The sequence below is a fragment of the Pseudonaja textilis genome, chromosome 13 (genome assembly GCF_049901715.1).
Source record: "Pseudonaja textilis isolate UNSWEBS1 chromosome 13, rPseTex1.2, whole genome shotgun sequence".
Classification (NCBI taxonomy): Eukaryota; Metazoa; Chordata; class Lepidosauria; order Squamata; family Elapidae; genus Pseudonaja; species Pseudonaja textilis.
The window spans coordinates 20997082-21010224 of NC_142002.1; the positions used below are offsets into that span (position 1 = coordinate 20997082).

The 13143-nt window shown below is 53.4% G+C and overlaps 1 protein-coding gene across 1 annotated transcript in view; it reads right to left on the reverse strand.

The window, feature by feature from the left end:
• HERC1 (HECT and RLD domain containing E3 ubiquitin protein ligase family member 1) overlaps positions 1–13143 on the reverse strand; it is a 47858-nt gene that overhangs the window by 27263 nt on the left and 7452 nt on the right. Inside the window, exons 3-26 of the mRNA XM_087941972.1 lie at positions 12743–12838; positions 11863–12057; positions 11442–11753; positions 11158–11254; positions 10861–11004; positions 10091–10218; positions 9420–9564; positions 9160–9335; positions 8068–8198; positions 7501–7666; positions 7205–7330; positions 6703–6924; positions 6129–6281; positions 5798–5930; positions 5174–5365; positions 4834–5055; positions 4079–4252; positions 3535–3649; positions 3324–3444; positions 2839–3010; positions 2391–2700; positions 1780–1900; positions 1467–1518; positions 695–760 (exon numbers count right to left, since the gene is read on the reverse strand). Of these exons, the coding sequence (XP_087798098.1) occupies positions 695–760; positions 1467–1518; positions 1780–1900; positions 2391–2700; positions 2839–3010; positions 3324–3444; positions 3535–3649; positions 4079–4252; positions 4834–5055; positions 5174–5365; positions 5798–5930; positions 6129–6281; positions 6703–6924; positions 7205–7330; positions 7501–7666; positions 8068–8198; positions 9160–9335; positions 9420–9564; positions 10091–10218; positions 10861–11004; positions 11158–11254; positions 11442–11753; positions 11863–12057; positions 12743–12838 (3769 nt within the window). The remainder of the gene's footprint in view (positions 1–694; positions 761–1466; positions 1519–1779; positions 1901–2390; positions 2701–2838; positions 3011–3323; positions 3445–3534; positions 3650–4078; positions 4253–4833; positions 5056–5173; positions 5366–5797; positions 5931–6128; positions 6282–6702; positions 6925–7204; positions 7331–7500; positions 7667–8067; positions 8199–9159; positions 9336–9419; positions 9565–10090; positions 10219–10860; positions 11005–11157; positions 11255–11441; positions 11754–11862; positions 12058–12742; positions 12839–13143) is intronic.

Here is a 13143-nt window from a genome sequence, read left to right on the forward strand (position 1 = left end):
ATACACATACAAAACATAAAAACGTGATTGGTCAAACTCTTATCAGTTGTAATTCTTCTGCGTTCTAGTTTCAGAGCAACGGTATGCCCCTTTGCGTTCAACTTTACAATGACTGGGAGATTTTATGTGAGTCTTAAGCTGCCTTCCTTCCCCTAAACATCGACACCTGAGCATGAGGGGAGCTACGCAAGCGTGAAAGCCAAAGAAAGGCAGATGCCAAAGGCCGATCCATCCTCCGTGAAGAACGGCGGTGTGGTCTGAGGAAGGGCGAGGCAAGAGGCGGAGGCAGGAGGCACACCAAGGCGGAACTACTGGGGGGGATGGTGTCTTGAGGGTCCAGCGTGCTTGGGGTGAAACTAGCCAACCCTCCCCCGGAAGCGCAGCTGGGGGGGAGCTGCTCTTTCTACCTCCGTCTGCGGAGCTGCAGGGCGAAGAGGGCTCTGCAGTGCTTTAAGGACGCCCCTCGCAAGCAAGCGACGCCGCCTGTGCTAAACAAAGCCCAAGGGCGGTAGTTCAACCCCGCCCTCGACAAAAAGGGGGGGCGGGGGGGACGACCACCCACGTTTACTTGTCCTCGTATGCCATTTTTCAGTAATGCGGTATTCAGAATGAACGTGGAGCGGCTGCTATACATATTTTATGTTTTATAAAGTATGTAGGCAAACTAGAGAGAGAATATAAAATGGGAACATGCCATCGTGTACTTGCTTGAAGCTGTTCTTTTTTCTGGGGCTCAACTGGCCAAAAAGGAGCAAACACACTACACCCCACAAGAATCCGAAGACAAAGAGAGACGTTGGGGAGAGAAGACAACATTCAATCTGCAATCTGCCCATACGTGGGAAACGGGGTCAGGAAGGGGAGCGGGGGGGGGGGGGGGGGGGGTCCCTGAGGGTTCCCAGGCAAGCAGTGGCCGTAAAGATGCACTTCCTAAAATCTGAGAGGTTTAGAGTTACAGGGGGCTCCAGTCTTGGCAACCGGAAGGTGCCTGAACCGTCCCCAGCACAAGGAACTGGCTGAGGAACTGGAGGCCAAGAGGTTCCCCCTCCTAAAGCAGCCCATGGAAACAGGCAGCCAGGACTGACCGTCTCCGGCCACCAGCCGAGAACTTCAGCCTGCTCTGGAATGCAACTCTGATGGCGGCTGGCGGAGGGTGTGGCCGGCAAGCCGGGCTAACATGCTGGTGAACCATCCGCTCAGGCCCTTTCTCAGAATCCCCCCCCCTCTCCCCCCCACTATAATGGGGCCACAGAACAGACCTGGAAAATATAGTCGGAAACTGCAAAGGGTCCTTGCTTTACAGCAGGAGTCTCCAACTGAGGCCGCTTTCAGACTTGTGGACTTCCACTGCCGGCTGGCGGAGGAATTCTGGGAGTTGAAGTCCACAAGTCGTCAGGTTGCTAAGGTTGGACACCCCGGCTTCAGAGAATGACAGGGCTATGAGGGGGCGATGATGAACAGTTTACCTTTCTTTCTATGCGACGATGCCAGATCCAGATCCACATTTCGCCTTCCGCTCTAAAGAGGAGAAGAGAAAACGTTACTGGCTCCTTCTGGTACTTTTGTTGTAGTCACGGTTCCTGAGGCAGTCAAGCTTTAAAACCCCGGATGACCAATGAAGAGACGTAACACAAAAGGGGACGGGGGCAGGGAGGGAAGCGGGAAACACGCCAAGGCCAGAAACACCGGCTAGGAGAGGAGGACCCTAAGCACACGCGGGGCTTTCGAACGGAATCAGGCTCGTCCCATCAAGGAAAACTTGCTGTTTGTTCCGCTTACCAGCGAGTAACTTTCTTCATCAGATTCAGGCTGGGAGAGGTCAGATTCACTCCTCGATTTCATCAGTTTGTAACTTGAGGTAGAGTGGCCCGAACGACTTTCTGCGCTAAGACTTTCGCTTCTGCCTCGCATAAAGACACAACAGAGAGAGGGGAAAAAACTACACAACGATGCAAAGACCTTCTCATTTGCCTGGATCCGCAGCGTCCTGCTTCACGTTGCGTTATAGGCCGTCATCCTGAAAACCCTCCCAATTTCAGAGCGCTTCCTTCCATTTCCACCCATGCAGCTTCTGTGTCTGGCCAGGAATCGCTCAGCGTCCTCCCGCTGAGCACGCGCCCGAGTGCTTCTGGTTGCATAAACTCCGCCACAACCTTTGATTAAATCTACCCTCCCGTGATGTGCAAGTGCCCCATGCGTGCCAGAACACCAAGGACAACCCCGTGGGTCCTTTTTGGACAGAAAACGCAGCCCTGTCCTCACAGCCGTAAGGGCTCCGCTGGGTTCTCCGATCCCAGGACCCCAAAGGGCACCGAGCTGCCTCGAAGCTCAGGCGCAGCCGCCACAGCAGGTCCCCGAGAGGCTGGCGAGGAGGGCCGAGCTGCTCGCACCTGGTCATCATGAGGCCGACCCCTTCCGGAGTGCCGCCCGAGAGCTGCTGCGCCTGCCCTTCCTCCCTGCGCTTCTGCAGCTCCTCCACCACCGGGCTGACCCCCAGGATCAGCAGGGCACAGCGGTGGATCACCGAGTTGCAGGCAGCCGTGTACACGTCCTGGCCCTCCGGGAGGTCTCTGCTGACACGCCGCTCCTGCTGGGACTGGGGGGGCTGATCCTCCGCTTGCGCCCCCAACCCGCCATTTATTCTCTCTCGGTCTCGGCTGCGAGCGACTTCACGGGCTGATAGGAAACATTGAAATATTTCTGTAACGTGCGACACAAAAACAAAAGGTCTTCACTGCCAGGCAGAGCTCAAGGACTGCAGTCATTCTTCAGCTGAACATCTCGGCCCCCAGCCCAAGTCGGCCGAAGGTGCCCGGCGGCCCCAGCGTGTCCACTTACTGCCAGCGGTCATCACTTCGTGCTCTCTCTCTTCCTCTTCCTCCTCCTGCTCCGCATGCCCCTCCTCTCTTTCCCGCTCTGCCTGCTCTTCCATCTCGGCTTCCTCATCGATGGTCCGGGTGAAGGGGCCTTCCTGAGCATCGATGTCCGACGATTCTGGGTTACCTGACAGCTGAAAGGGAGCAAAGAGGAGAGGCGGTGAACAGAGCCCCTGCTTCAGTTGAAGGGGAACGATCCATCACTTGCAGGGGATAAAAACAACCCACCGGCTATCACAGCAGGCTTTTAGCCAACGTTTATTTCAATCGCCTGCCAGAGAATTCAAACCTGAAATCCATCCGTAGCAAAACGTAATAAAGCGACGATTCAACGCAAGCAGAACGAGGAGAAATGCCCACGTGGATTTCTGCCTGAAATCTTTCATCTTAGAATACCCCCCCCCTCTCTTTTAAGAAAAGGAAACTTTGGCTGCTCGCCAGGCTTACCCATCTATCCCGGGAAGACGAGCGTGTCGGAATAAGTTCCATGTTCTTGCAAGCAAGCAAACGATTCCGAACTTTATACACGCATCGATAGATTTCTACTAATGCTTTTCCGGGCTGGTACCTACAAACACAAGCATCCCACAAGGTTACAGCCAGAGACGACGATCTCAGACAAAAGATAAAAAGGCCAGATTATTTGTTGGATACTTGCCTACTTTCGCCGCTTGCTTGACTGAGCAGATTTGTGTGCTTCAAAAGGGCAGCCAGAACAAACCGGGAGACGGTGTCCAGCAGGGACTCGCTGCTCAAGGTTGCACTGTCCCAGTCTAGGTTGCAGGAGAGAAACGGAATAAAAACCGAAGTGGGAGCGGCCTCAGAGAGTCCATGACGATGGTTTCCTTTGGCGCTTGCTCTTTTCGAGGGCTCCAATTAGCCCCCGCTTCCCCCTGGCCCAGAGTTCTGGCCCCCAAGGGCCCCCCCACTCCTATTCCCAGCCGGATTCAAGCTCTCTGCAAACAGGATGGAAAATTGGGCTGCTGCATCGCCTCTGCTCGTGACCGGCCAAGGTTCCCTGGAGGCCAGAAGGCCGAGTTTGCCCCCTTAGGCTGCTCAGAGGCCGCCTTCCCGGTGCTCAACGGAGCCAGACCCTGCTCCGAAAACCTCGGGGGTTCCCCCAGGTGGCGGCTAAGTGCTCCCTTAGCCTTTCACCGGGGCAGACCCCTTCCCCCCCCCCTCTGCTGCTCCCCGGGGCTGACCTTTGCTCACGGCGTAGTCCTGCATGCTGACCCAGAGGCTGCGGGCCGGCTCCTTGGCGCCCCCCAGGGCCAAGTCCACAAAGGTGGAGACTTCCGGGCGCAGGCGGTAGTCGAAGGGCTTCTGCTCCTCGTTCCCGGAGAGGGCCACTTCCAGGAGGGAACTCACCGACTTCTCTAAGAACAAGAGGCACAAATCCAGGGCTGTCCCTTTACTTAGCCCAGCCTTCCAAATCCGCCCTGACTTATGGGAGCCGCAGGTCAACCCACCTGAAACGGGATCAGATCAGACGGGGCCAACTTGGGGATTCTTAGGCGGAGTCAAGGAAGATTCGGGGATGGTCCTGCAGCGACCCCAACGTGGGTGGCTACTGAGCATGCTCGGCCTCCAACGGCTCCCTTTTGAAGCCAGCCAGGCTGGGGGCGTTTCTGTGGGGCCAACGCCCCCAACTGCATGGGGAAGGGCTGGCTTGCCCGCATCTCTCCAGAACCCGGCACTGATGAATCCTTTTTTTCACAACCCCAATGGGTTCCAATACTGTACAATAAGAACTTTTTCTCCAGCCCAGTGTATGTTCTTAGGTTTCTCTTATTCTGCCCCCTCCCCCCACTTTCCTAAGCCAAAAGGCCCCCACCGTGGCGTCTTTCCCTCCTTTCCTCCCACTTCTGGACACCGACGGGGTTATTTTAACAAGCATCGTGATTACGTGGCAATGCGCCTCCAGTTTCCAAACCTTTCACGCTGTTGACCGGATTACCTAACTGCGGGGCGTCCATTTCCACTCCATCACTGAACAAGGGTGTTTTCAGCCAGTAAGCCGTGTCCTGCTCTTCGGGAGACATCGGGGCCCCTTGCAACATCCCCCCCAGACACCGTCCAACCAGCAAAGCGACGGTTCTCTCTAGGTCCACAAGCCACACCCACACCTGGGCAGGCTGAGGTAAGGGTATTCCAGCCGGGTCAACCAGTTCAGGCCCACCTGGGAATAGGAGAGCAATCAGCGTTTTGGAAAAGTGGGGTTACAAGCCCATTTCCACTCTGAATCCCCCCGCCCACCCCGGCTTGGGAAGAAGAACTGCTCGTTCGAGTCGGCTCACCGTGAAGAGGCCACTGTAACTCCTGGTCTTCTAGAAGCACTGCGGCTGGCAGGAGTCGGTTAAGGCAGTCCAGGGGTGGCAAGAGGTCCAGGAGGTAGCTCAGCAAAGACCGGGCTACCGACACAGGCAGCAAAAGGAGGGAATTCACGATCTGGCAAAGCATGCTTCCTGCGGCAGACACGTAGATGACATCTGGAATGGGGGGAAGCGGCTGGTTAATGAGCGGCAGGCCTGGGAGGAAAAAACGCCAGGATCCCCGGGTGGCCTTTCTCAACCTGTGTGGACTTCAACTCCCAGAATCCTGTCTGGGAAATCCCTTCTCCTTCCTTCCTCAGTTGGAGGCAGGCAAGTCTTGCCCCCAACATCACTTTGGCATCCCTTGACCAGATTCGAGAAACAGCCTCGCGGCTCCTACGTGGTCCCAAAACACAGGCTAAGCATCTCCAGCCGTTACTCCAAACCAGGAGTATGACCAGCCTAGCCAGACCCGACATGCATTTGGGCATTTAACCGTATAAACGTTCAGCAAAAACCAGACAAATTGGAGGCAAAAGCCTGACAAACGCAGTTCTGCAACTCTATTCTCTACTGAGCACAGCCGGATAAACACGCGGGCAACCCCACCTCTCAATTTTTCACCCACGCTGCCGTTCCAAGAACTCTCCTTCAGCAAAGTGGCTGAGCGGGAGTAGATCTCCGCCGCGTGAGGCAAGAGGAGCTGGAGGTGCTTGTGCAGGAGGGCCACGCTGCTGGAGTTCTGCAGGCAAGAGAGAGGCGGGGAAAGGAGCTGCAGGAAGGAACCTGGCTGGCAAGGAGTCGCCTGCTCCACCAGCGATGGACTCCTCTGCTCGCACGACGGCCTCAGGCCCAAAGGCTGCACCTGAAATGAACCGTCCGGTCTGGCCTTTACGGTTCTGCTTACTCTGGGGGCAGCCCTAAGAACCGCGGCACTAACCTCGCCGACGCTGTTGATGTGACAGTAGGCCAGCAGCTGTTTCTGCAGGGAGCAAAGGAGTTCGTGAAGGTGAGCCGGCTGGCTGTTCTCGGAGGAAGACGTCCCGAGTAAAAATTTGTCACTGTTTTTCTCCAGCTCTCCAAACGCTTGATCCTACCGAGGCAGAAGATTCGCCCACCCCAAAGTTTAGTATGCCTCGCTGGGTAAGTTTCCCTTATTTTTCATCCTCACCACGTTCTTATAGGAGCCATGCTTCTACTGACAAATACGCTGCTTTCTGTATCTGCTTTCTAAGAAATATCGTGTCCTTCCTACTAAGGCAATTCTCACTGACTAGGGAAAAGCACCCAGGAGTTAGAATCGAGGTGACATCACCAAATTATTAGTGCAATTTAGAGATGTGGACAATACTTAAGCGGTGAAAGGGAACAGCCATTCTTTTTAAACAGCTGTTCCCTCCACTACACACACACACACACACCCCGGTCAGCCCTCTGAACTGACTAGTGTTTTTGGGCTAAGCTATTCCGGGGCAGGCCAGGAGTAGGTAAGGTCGCCCAGGCAGTGAACTCACTGTGTAGAACCCCAAATTGCGCAAGAGAGTCTTCATTAAGATTTCGGCCAGGTGAGTGTCGGGGTGGTGACTCTGGGCCCCGTAGGCTGCGTCGGAGAGATTCCCGTAAGCGATGCAGAGGGAGGAGATATCTGTGGCATCCGAGGGAGAGCTGTAGCCCAGCAAGGAGGCGACGTGAGTGTGGTCTTGCAGGCTGGTCAGAATAATATCCAACTGCATTCGCTGAAGGAAAAGACGGAGAACGACCTCCTTCGCTTAGACATCTCCTGACGGTAACCGCCAGATAAGATGTCAAAGCAAGGTCACTTGCGCGTGGTTTCCAGCAACGCTACCGATGATTTTCTGACTTATATATCTTCACACTGCCCAGCAGTCCAGAATTTAACTGGTTTCACTGACGGACAAATGTCCTCCTCCCTTTTCAACCGTTCCAACTCGGAAGCGCACTAAGCGCCGGATCCTCTGCAGCTGCACCTCCCCGTCAGCGCTCTGGACTTCTTACCTGCCCCTTGGACAAGCTCTCCCACCGGTCGGGGCCCTGGGGAAGGAGGGAGTGCAGCAGCTCCATCCTCTCCCTTAAGGGGGGCAGCAGCATCGTCGCTCCGACCGACAGGGTCTCAATCACCACCTAAAATTTGGAGGGAGACCAAACCACGTCAACATCCCGCTGAAAGCTGCAAAGCAGACTTGATATCGTTCAGCCAATGTATTTTGAAATGATGGCTCCTCCTCAAGGCTGTGGTGAAATTCAGACCTCGGTGCCGAGCGACTGCCCAACGGGTGGGATGAGAGACTGACCTCCTGTATGTCATCCGGGACGGAGGAATCCATCAGGCGAAACAACAAATTCCGCAGGGGTCCCGCCTGCCTGCCCAGGATGCTGGTGGCCACCCCTCCAGCCAGAGCCAGCGCCAGGTGGTTGGACAGCAGCTTCAGGCAGAGCTTTAAGAAGGTGTGGTGCTCCCTGTAAAACCAGGAGGATCCCTTAGCGGAGGCTGTCCGGCCTCCCTTTACAAACGGCCCCCCCCCCACTCGGCTGAACTGCCGAAAGCACGGGTGGGGGAGCCCTCCCCCCAAAGCCCCGGCGGGCCTTGTCCTATGCTCTGTGTTCATGCTGCAGCGGGGACAGAAACCAGCAAAGGTTCCCTCCCACCCAGCAGCAAAGCCTTCAGAAAAGGCCACACATCACTGCCCAAAAGGATTTCTATTACTTAATCAGACGTCTTAAAAAGGAGGAATTCTAGTTCTGCATTCATGAGAAAACAAGATTGGCTCCTGCTGAAGGCACCAGCCGAGGCCATCCGCACTAGTAACGGTGATAAGCGCAAGAGAAGCAGCCCAGAGGGTTATCATATGAACAGGTACCTCGAGGAAGGAAAAGGAAGAGGCGGGATCTCGCTATTGATTCTGTCACAGTACTGCTCGAGGAAAGAACGGAGGTGGGAGAAGGTACTTTCTTCAAGGTCCACGCAGTACGGCCTGTGCCAGGCCACCACCTGCCTGCAATCGGAGAAAGGACGCTTAAGGAACAGAGAGACCCATCGCATTAACAGGCCCCGCGGAGCAGAACTAGGCAAGGCCGATGAAAGGAGATCCGATACTGTGAAAGGCGCCCAAGTTCCTTCAAACCGAGCTCGTCTTCAGGGGGACGTGACGTCCTGCAGCGTTACTGGCCGCGTGGTGGGAGCACTGGGTGCCACGGCCGTCCTGCAGGGGTTTTAGCTGCCCTGGGTCTGCCTCCAAACTGACCCCGCTGGGTGTTTTGACATCAACCCTAGCTAGTCAGAGCTTGCTCATCCGAGCAAAACCAGAACGCCTCCTTTTAATTCTTACAGCCATTCCTGTTTCTCTTTTATGCACCCTGCTAGTGAAGCCCACCCCCCCCACTTACTCCGATCTAGGGGCTGGGCTGGAAACAGGGGCCTTTTGAGGGCTGCCCCTTTTTTCCCAATAGCCTTACGTTATCTTTGTGCCAAATGCACAGGAAGAGCAGTTCACAAATACATGAGAGTGAAACTGAAATCTCACCACAGTTTAGAAGAACACAGTGAACCCAAAATCGCCCTGTATTTATGGATCACGCCCCCTCAGAAGGACCACCTACTGCATCACCCCTTTAATCCCCTTCCCCACTCATTCAGTTTCTCGCTTTAAAAGCCGTTCTGCTCGTCTTGAGTTGGCCTTCTGTGGACAACGGTCCAAAACGGAGCATCCGGCAGTCGTTGAGTCCCATGCTGGAGGCCAGTTACAAAAGGAGAATGTAGACAGATATTGGCGACTAAGGAGTTATAAAACACACGCAGGAAGTTTGGAAAATCAGTCAAGGTCCCTGGTGACAAAGGGCCCCAGGAGGAAAAGGCCCAGTGCTCAAAAACATCAGGCCCTTCAATTAGATGCTGGCAACAGAAACAACACGGCTTTGTTTACCACACAGAAGCGCACTTGCGCACGTATGACTCGCCTGTCTCTGGGAAGGGCTGTCCAAGCCAGGCTGTGGGACGTTCCAGCCGAAATCTGCTGAATGGCGACGCCATCTAAGCCACTCACTTTCTTCGGCTTAGTGATGGGGCCCGTGGAATTCCCTTGGCCACACTGCCCCATGGAGTTGTTGCCCCACGCGTAAACCTCGTTATCTAAAGAGAAGCAGTTCGAGATCACCACGCTGGCATCGGCAAAATGCCAAATTACGCAGAGGACGATGGGCCACATCTTCTTACCGTGGGAAAGGGCCAAGCAGTGGCTGTCCCCAATGGAAATGTCCACGATCCGCGTGGCAGCCAGCTCTTCAATCAGCTTGGGCCGGAGAGCCGTGGCTTCGGAGGAGCCGCATCCCAAGCATGCCCCGCAGCCCCAGGCAGACACCTGGATCAAACGGGTACAAAGGACGCTCAGGCCCACAGTCCAGAGTCCATGAGCCCCCAACTACAACCCAGGCAAGAACTCGGACACTATTAAAGAAATCTTGCTCATTTAATTGACAAGCCGGGGCGGATTAAATCCGTACAAATGCCCGCGTCATGTCTCCAGACACAGGTCTGCCACCGTCCCCTGCAAACAATGAAGACAGAGCCAACTCTGGGGACATACTGACCACTTAAAAGTAGGAATGGGCATTGTCACCCTTTAAGGCTCGGCCCCCTTATCAATTAGTCTTTGCCTATTATTGGAACAAACAAACATGAGGGAAGCTCTTTATCAAATTATTTCTTCCCTGTTTTGCAAATAGCTCCAACTTAAAGTGAGAACAGGGAAAGAAGCTTTAGCGACCCAAGTGCAGTTTCTTTTCCCCCCAGGCTGCTTGCTGGGCCACGGACTCCTTCAAAGAATTAGTGAAACTGTTTCTGATCCAGTAGCTTTTGGGTGCTCCGTTGCAACTCGTTCTGCTTACCTGTCCAGTTGATGTTAGAGCCAGCGAAGACTGGCTTCCGGCACAAACTTTCCGTATGAACATCCCCTGAAGAGCTTCTATCACTTTGGGTTTATACACTCGGTTGGTGTCTCCATGACCCAGTTTGCCTGTTGGGACCACACATACAAGGGAACTTACAATCTGCAGATCGAGGGCTACGTCACTGACACCCATCTAAAATAAACTGCCAACTTAAATTACAAATATTTAACCATAATGTTACAATTTAGCAGCAGCCGCAATGACCAGATCCAGGGATGTTTCCTCACCTGTGTGCCAGGCTGTTCTACGGAGCAGCTGCACTGGCCGTCTCAGCGGTGGGCAAGTGCCACAGCCTGCAGCTCTCCAGTGCACACGTCTTCAGAGTTCCCACCTGTCTCCCAAGTGGGCATCCCTGGTCTTTGAGGTGCTAGTGAACCAGGGTTAGGTAGACCTAATATTAACTGGTATCAAGCTAACTATCTCCAGTTTGGCTCTAGCAGGGACCGCTAGCTAAAGACAAATAGGGATTCCTGTGTTCTGCCAGCTTGAGACAGAAGAAGCAGAGAGAGAGAAGACTAGGCGGCTTCTGTATTTATTCATGTTCAAATTGCTCCGCAATAAAATGAATGCTTACAATTTACGATAGCTTAAAGCTTAGCAAACATTTCTGTAGATGAAGGCAACAGGCCAAAAAGGATCGTGGGCTTTTCCATGCTGGTCATTCCTTACCTCAAGCACGACAGTCACCCCTCAGCCAAGGCTCTTACCATTATCTCCTCCTCCAAAGGACCAAACCGTTCGCCCATCTTTGGACAATGCGATGGTGTGTGAGCTGCCGCAAGAAACCTCGCCAACGTTGCTAATGTCTTTGACGAGAGTTGGGATGTTACGGCTGTTGCTGTCCCCGTGACCTTGTGAGAGAAAGCGGATTTGCAGGGGTGGGTCTCTTTATGCCTCGCCATTCTACCAAACGTACCCTAGAACCCGTTTCTAACCTGTTTTAAACAAATTCTTTTTAATTAGCGCTGTTTAAAGAAGGTGGAAAGTGAGATTATTCCTGTTACCTAGCCGGCCAAAGTCTCCTTCTCCCCAGGTGTATAATTCACCATCCTCTGTGACAGCAGCACTATGCCGGTACCCGGCCGAGACACAAATCACCACCTGGATAAGAGGGGAAGAGAGTTCTCCTTTTAGACTCCAGTCCCAGGTGGAGAAGCTCCTTAATAGGCGGGGCTATTAAATGGGGACATAGCTCAAAAAGGCAGAAACAGGGGAACCCAAACCTTCGCGACGTGAACCCCCTGGAAGAACAAAGGCAGACGGTTGAACGTTCATTGGCGCGGCCTACCTTTCCCTGCAAAGGCCCCTGGATAAGCTTAGGGTATTTCTGGGTGGAGCTGTTGCCGTGGCCCAGTTTCCCGTAGTCGCCGTCCCCCCAGCTGAAGACTTCTCCTTCGGTGGTGAATGCCAGCGTGTGGCCATCGGAGCCTTTGGAAGACGACACTTTTTTGATTGATCGGTGAGGCTCGAAAGTCAACTTCTTCAGAGTGGACTGGTTGTTGGAGTCACCCAATCCTAATCGGCCGTAGCTGCCTTTGCCGCAAGCTCGAACGGAGCCGTCCGTGGATATTACAAAGGTGCAATACTGGCCAGCTTCAATCTATAGCGGGGAGGGGAAAAAAAACCAAGAGGCCATCGGACTTCCGCAGCTGATCCTTTTTTTTTTAACTACACCAATCAATCTACCCTCCCTGTCCAAAGATACTCACTGTCTGCGCATCAGAAAAACTTGGAGCCAACTTAGGCTGGAGGATTTTCTCCTGGGTCCCTTCCACAAGTTGGTGGCTGCTGTTGCTGCCCCAGACATACACCTCACAGGTTTCAGAAACAATGGGGGTCTCTCCGGTCTGGATGCTATCGGGACTGGCGCATGTCCTGGAGTAGTCCGAGGCCATCCGGCACACCTATTAAAACAAACAGGCCGCACAGGCAAACATCTGTAGGCAACTATCCAGCTGTCTCATTAACTCAAAGGAACCCCACACCTTCCCCAACTCGGTGCTTTCTGTGTGGTTAGATTTCAGTTCCAGGAATTCTCAGACACAGAACTAAAATCTGGGCACATCTGACTGCGGGAGTTTGGGTCAGGGGGTTCATTTCAGCCCACGTTTCCCTCTGGTGCATGGACGCCCACTGACTGCGTTAGATCCGATGACCAAACAGGCGAGCCTGTTAAGACAGAACTCCCTCTCCAGCTTCAGTGGAGACTCCTGAGCCCCCAAGGCCCTTCTCTAAAAGGAAAGATCAAGTGGCCTGCAAATTCCCTTCTCCTAGCATTTGCATAGGCTAAGCCAAGGCAGGGCTGCTATAGTGGTTCTTGTTTTAATACTTTTTAGTTTTAAGCCAGGCCAGAATTCAATAAATATAATTTCTTCGGTATTCTGTAGCAATTCATTGCCTTAAACCTTGGGAAGAAGTAGGATAGAAATTCAGTTAATACTGAAATAGAACCACGTAGTCAAAATACACAGAATCAAGGACACACACCAAGTTTCCTTCACGCTTTCAGAGGAGTGAGAAATTCACAACTGGGAGAATGTGAAACAGGCTTTTTTCGCCCTTAGTTGATGGCTGGGCAGCCAGACTCACCTCTTCAAAGAGACACAAGGCTGCCTCGTAGAGTGAGCACAGCCCTTCAGAAGTCCTTGTTGGTTCCCTCCACTGACTTCGGTCTGCAGATGACCCCTGTAATAGAAGTTACGGAAGAGTGTGACCGACGTAAAACCGCACACATATAAAAGTATATAAACGTATCTCACCAACCAAGTAGTAGAATATTTCCCCAAATAAAACAGACTTAAAAGGAACGTATATCCTCAAAGTAACAGCACTTTATGGCACGCACTCTGCTAGAGGGAAATTCCCCGAGGAGGAGCTCCGGCACCAGTCCAAACGCTTGGAAGATGAAATCTCGGGTCTCAGTGACCGACCCAGATTGGATCTAGCTCTTTATTATTTTTGCAAATAATTGTATGCATCTTCTTTGGCAT